This window comes from Dipteris shenzhenensis, chromosome 3 (genome assembly GCF_047967505.1).
Source record: "Dipteris shenzhenensis isolate YYH24624 ecotype China chromosome 3, Dip_SZ_1.0, whole genome shotgun sequence".
NCBI classification, from domain to species: Eukaryota; Viridiplantae; Streptophyta; class Polypodiopsida; order Gleicheniales; family Dipteridaceae; genus Dipteris; species Dipteris shenzhenensis.
This window is the reverse complement of record NC_141598.1, coordinates 16,776,876-16,783,077: the sequence shown is the minus strand read 5'-3', so window position 1 is coordinate 16,783,077 and position 6,202 is coordinate 16,776,876. Positions and strand designations below refer to the sequence as shown.

General features: G+C 42.7%; 1 protein-coding gene across 1 annotated transcript; it reads right to left on the bottom strand.

Annotated features, from left to right (window-relative positions):
- Window positions 1–341: 341 nt before the first annotated feature.
- On the bottom strand, window positions 342–4,017 carry LOC147903445 (cytochrome P450 CYP72A616-like). The gene is made up of 5 exons (XM_087371721.1): window positions 3,704–4,017; window positions 3,400–3,623; window positions 3,032–3,285; window positions 2,412–2,790; window positions 342–776 (listed from the first exon to the last, which is right to left on the bottom strand). Exons 1-5 carry the CDS (start codon window positions 4,008–4,010, stop codon window positions 342–344), a joined length of 1,599 nt encoding a protein of 532 aa, XP_087227847.1. The 5' UTR covers window positions 4,011–4,017.
- Between the last annotated feature and the right edge of the window lie 2,185 nt (window positions 4,018–6,202).

Sequence of the window (6,202 nt, the reverse complement as noted above, 5' to 3'; positions counted from 1 at the left end):
TGTTCAGATTTAAAGAGAATACAACTCCATAGAAGTTACATATTGAATTCTTTGAGAAAACTAATGCCCTTGACTTTGATTGCAAATCTCATTTCTAAATTTAACCTTAATTGTAAAATAGTCGAGCATGCTTTGTACTAATTACATCGAACTCGTGAATGAACCCATGAAGGATTGCAACATTTACCTCTCTTGCTACCTTTAAATGACTACTTGCAACGTATGTCATGAGCACAATACAATGCAAGTAATGTTATAGAATGATTTCTCCATACTATATGCTATAACGTTTCAATTTACAATGACTAAGAGGTCAACTACCTGGGGACAGCACTAGCTATTTAGGTGGGGAGCTTATGGAAGATGATATGCATGCCATGTTGGGGTTGCAAATTCAGAAGGGTGGCAGGGGAGTGGGTGTAGGAGGGGGAGAGGCAAAAGGAGAAGCGTTGAAGAAGGATGGAGAGGGCGACCTTGGCCTCTAGCATGGCAAATGTCTGGCCAAAGCAACTACGAGGCCCCAAGCTAAAAGGCATGAAGGCATAGGGATTTGCGGAGGCCTTAGTTGGGCCGTCAGCAAAGCGTGAAGGGTTGAATTGGTTGACATCGGGACCCCAAAATATGGGATCATGGTGGAAGGCAATGATAGGCACATATATATTTGTGTCCTTTGCTAACACTAGCTTCTCTCCTAGCTTCATGTCCTTGGGAGCTTGCCTAGCCACCAATGGAGCTGGTGGATATAGTCTTAGCACCTCATTGAGCACCATCCCCACCTGCACCCACAATATCATGCACAATCAATGGGGTTAGCTAGTCACTTGATTGGAAAGCTAACCTACTGAGCATAAGAATTCGACTCTGCTTTTCCTTACATTGTTTTGATGTTCATGAAGAACTCTTGTTTTATAGAACTTGCAAGTTTTTCCTAAAAATGTTCAAGTTTTAGGGCCAAAACATAACTAAAATATAAAAGAATTTGCAAACATGCAAAAATATTATTTCTAGATAAATTTCCAAATTCTAAGGTACATTGTATATAGTTTGCTAGTTTTTTTGGAACATTACGATAAAGTTTTCCATGGATCATCACTACCCAACTAGTCTCACTTGTTTGTCAACTTGTAGTAAAGCCATTGAGTGCATTAACACGGTGAACAAGTTGAAGCCTTTGTAAAATGCACACTTTGTGATCTTGCAATTGCCTTAAGTAGCTCTTGCTACTCTTGAGCCAAAACTCCTTGGTCAATCTTTGCAACTTCTTAAACCATACTTGGTTGGCTCATCAACGCAATCAAACGCAATCAAACCGCCTATAACTATGAAACTACCTACACAGCACCATATAAACTTTCAATGACTTGAGCATAGTCACGAATGCAATCAAACAACTAGCTGCTAATTCCAGAAAATCCAGAACATGCACAAAGCAAGAGAGCCCAAACGCAAAAAACGTGCATGCAATGGTGATGAAGAACACATCCATTGACCATGTTACTTGCGCCACTCTCATATGTTTGCTACATGCAAAGAAAACATCTAAACTTTGTTCGCTATTTACTGAATTGTATTCCCTGGATGCAGCAAGGCCAACGAGGCTCCATCGTAACAAAATGATATAGAATCCAACTGAATGAAATTAATACATCAGTTTATGAACAATTATCAAAATTCTAGACCGAAGCGGGTTGGAATATACCTGCAGCCAGCTTGTTTCCTAGAGAGCTTTACCTGGAGGAAGTCATGCATTCGACTGGAGCTGGATGTATACTTGAAATTGTTCCCTTCGTTCGTAAAGGACAACTAACAAGGGAATAAGAGCGAGATGGACAACACGCTACAGGGGGTTGAAGCAGAGGAAGCTTAAAAAAGCTGTTCTGTTATTCTATGTTCTCTAGTGTTCTGTATGACGGAATTCACAGCATATTGAATGGGTGAATGATCCAGATTGAAAGTTGTGTGATAGGCAGGTGCTTATCCTATTTATGCAAAAGGTACCGCTTTAGTCACATTTTGATTGCGAAGCTATGGGACATCTTGCACTGCATGCAGTAGCTCGTCCACGTCCTTTAGCTTTGGAAAAACAACATGTCCGTTTTCCCAAGATGGCTGGTCTTCCTCCTAATTATAATAATCTCACTTCTTGCATGGTCCCTCCTATTCTGCAATCTCTACTTCTCCTCGTATCAAGCAGCACACTCGAAGCCAGGAAAAGTTTGGACGTCCACCCTCCCCCGGGAAAAATGTTGCCAGTAAGCAGTAGCTTGGTTTTCGGCGTGAAGACTTGTTTAATTGTCTGTGTTAGCTTAGTTTTCGGCATTGGGCTGTGAAGAGGAAAGAGCAAACGGCCAATTGAGTCCACACTCCTGATGCTGCTATTCGATTTTAATATATAAGATTCAAGTACTTACGATCTTGAGGCGGTTGACTGCGTCTGCGCTGGGTACATTTTTCCCACACACCGCCAGCACCTCCTCTCGCGCCCGCTCTTGCCACCCCACGTCACTCCCCAAAAGCATCACCGTCCATGTTAACAGCGTCGACGTCGTATCGTGCCCCGCGAACATGAACGTCTTGCACTCCTCCATAATCTCTCCTATCTCCAGCGTCAGGTTCTTTTGTGTCCCTTGCAATATCTTTGCGTTCGCAGCCACCATCACCCCTAGTAGATCGTCCCCATACGAGCTTGCGCTCTCAGCTTCCAGGCGGCTGTAGATCATCTTACGCAACAACTTGTTCATTTGGCTAGCGAGCATCCAACGGCGGAGATTCGTAGACGTTGGCAACAATCTTCACACCATGCAGCCGACAAAAGAGGAAGTTAACAAGGCTCCTTGCGCAGAAATCCGGGGAGAATTCAAATGAATTTCCGATGGAGTTCCTCTCGAAATCGGGCGGCTGCATTTGCTTACAATTGGCATATAGTATGCCAACCCACTCTTTAACAGCTGCCTTTGGAGATTTGTTTTACAGAATGAGAAACAGCGATTGATCGGCTGCGGGAAGCTGTGGGGACGGAGTCGTGGCTTACCTTGATCCTGGGATGTGGATATTATGAGCGCTCTTGCCAAGGAGAACTTGCTGTTCATGCTGTATCTCGAACAATCGCTTACCCTGATCTGCTAAACTGCTGCCGAAGGCCGTGTGTGCAATAATATCGGCGGTCAAATTTGTAAACTCTCCCAAAACTTCAATCTCCTTACATTTTGACTCATCTTTGTCGATCTCAGATCCCCATTTATCCATGATAGAGACCGCGCATGCTGCAATTGTGGGCGTCATAGCCTGTGTAAAAGAATTGTATCACGAAATCATCCGAGAATCCAATACGATTCACAGTACGAACGCCAAATCGTGAGAAAGCGTTAGTGTTACGGCACTTCATTTCTAGAAATGCACCTTGAGCTTCTCCGAAAAGAAGGCGGGGCTGATAATTCGACGATGTGCAGCCCATTTCTCTGCTGGAAGAAACACTAGACCCTCGCCGACCAACTCGATTATTTCAGGGCTAGGTTTGGGCTTCGAGTAGTGCCCAAACTTGTTCGACAGGACTTCCCGTGCTTCCTCAGGCTCCGTCACAAATACGCTGGCTTCCGGGCCGAACCAAAAGAAAAATGGGTTGCCTACAGAAATGCAGTCAAATACTGTTAGAGTGCGGTACTAACAACAAAATCAGATTGGAGTCCTAGGAACAAAGCATCACCAAATCTCTGTGACCATAAGAAGAAATGTGGTAGGATCCGTGGAGCGATGTCGTGGGAGAGCCGGGTCATAGGAGCGCTGGCAGCTTGCTTTGTCAAAGCAGCGATCTCGGGGGCGTTTCCGCTGAACGCACGGTACGGGAAACCTCTCAAACCCTGACCTGCGAAGAAGCGCTTGGCTCGAAGGGGCTTAAACCACAAGGTCAGAAAGAGTTTCCAAGAAACGTAGGCCAGAGAGATAGCCAAAGTGGTAGCACAGAGAAGAAGGATCCATGTACAGACTCTTCTTGAGGCTGAGAGGACGTCCATGGTACCCGTGTACTGTGGTTTACAATCGATGTGCCACTACTAATTTAAAAGTCGATATAATTTGAAGTTGGTCTAGTTTCTTGATTCGGATACAATTCGAGTTCAAGTATCCATGCCTTACAAGCGAGAACCTCGGATACAATTCGGGTTCAAGTATCCATGCCTTACAAGCGAGAACCTCTAGCGACTGAGCTCTGTGCATGAGTGTGCGGAGGTTCTTGAGTAGTTTCTTATAGCTTTGGGAGATTCTTGAGAAGATTCTGAGATTCTTTGATGAAGAAAAAACAGCCCAAAAACCCCTTTCGTACCCCCTTTCGTGGTTTTTTTAAAGAAAAAGCAGCCCAAAAATCCCTTTCGGACCCCCTTTCTCCCTCTTTCTTTGAAGAAAGGGTTTTTTAAAGAAAAAGTAGCCCAAAAACCCCTTTTGTCAAAGAATCTCAAAATCTCCTCAAGAATCTCCCAAAGCTATAAGAAACTACTCAAGAATCTCCTCTCCGTTTCTTTGCCAAAAGGGTTTTTTAAAAGAAAAAGCAGCCCAAAACCCCTTTCGTCAAAGAATTTCAAAGAATCTCAGAATCTCCTCAAGAATCTCCCAAAGCTATAAGACACTACTCAAGAATCTCCTCTCCCTTTCTTTGGTGAAAGGGTTTTTTTAAAGAAAAAGCAGCCCAAAAACCCCTTTCGTCAAAGAATCTCAGAATCTCCTCAAGAATCTCAAAATCTCAGTAGTTTCTTATAGCTTTGGGAGATTCTTGAGGAGATTCTGAGATTCTTTGATCTCAGAATCTCCTCAAGAATCTCCCAAAGCTATAAGAAACCACTCAAGAATCTCATCTCCTTTTCTTTGACGAAAGGGTTTTTTTAAAGAAAAAGCAACCCAAAAACCCCTTTCGTCAAAGAATCTCACAATCTCCTCAAGAATCTCCCAAAGCTATAAGAAACTACTCAAGAATCTCCTCTCCAAAGCTACAAGAAACCCTCTCTCTCAAAGGGTTGGCTTCCACAAACGCCTTGAGCTCAAACACTGCACCCCCCTATGCTACCCTTTCTTTGAGGAAAGGGGTTTTTGGAAAGCAGCCCAAAAACCCCTTTCGTCAAAGAAAGGGGTCTTTGGGCCCCTTTTTTAACATGGCCCATGTAAAAAAAAGAGGTCTAAATACCCCTTTCTTCATCGAAAGGGGTTTTTGGGCCTCTTTACATAGTCCATGTTGAGAAAACATGCACAAAGGCCCCTTTCTTTGAAGAAAGAGGCATTTGGGCTTCTTTTTTTCACCTTTCGTCAAAGAAAGAAAAACCCCTTTCGTCAAAGAAAGACTCCTTTCTTTGATGAAAGGGGTTTTTGGGTTGCTTTTCCTTAATGGGCTGCTTTTTTACCTTATCTTTGTTACAATATGTAATGCTTTGCAAAAGCCTTTTGTACAAAACTACAGTATCATTAAATCCATATCATTTTTCTACTTTAGCAACACAACAATACAAAGCAACTATAGACATGCTTGGTAGACGCGCAAAATAGCGAGCGCGTCTATAAGCGTTGCTTGAGTAGAGAAACTACGGGTGTGTCTAATAGCATGTCTAACAGCTCGTCTATTTGCGCGTGTATTAACACGTCTATTTGTATGTTTAAACTGAGAAAATACGGGCCCATCTAACATTGCGTTTATCAACGCGTCTATTTGTGCATGTATTAACACGTCTAAATTGAGAAAATACGGGCTCGTCTAACATTGCGTTTATCAGTGCGTCTATTCGCGCGTGTATTAGGGCGTTTATTTGCGCGTTTACACTGAGAATTAGACGCATATTTAGACACAAACCAGAGAATACAGAAAGTGAGATTTTGGTGTACATCATTGCTTTTCAAACGTTGCCCATGATTACCAAAGCACATAATTTTAACAGAAACGTCAATGCTTTTTTGCAAGCCCACATATACAAGAATTAATTGAGGTGAGAAGAATGAGATAATATGTAAAATAGTTTTGCCAATATCAATGATGGGCTACGGTTCAATTTCATCCTCAATGAGATCAACCCTTGTCAAACTATCTACTTCAAAATCCAAACAAGTATTTAGATCTACAAATACATTCAACCCACTACTACTTGTGCTACTCATGTGCTCATCAAAATCAGCCGGTCATCATCACGTCCATGGCCATGATCATCCTCCATATGCTCCATATTAGTAA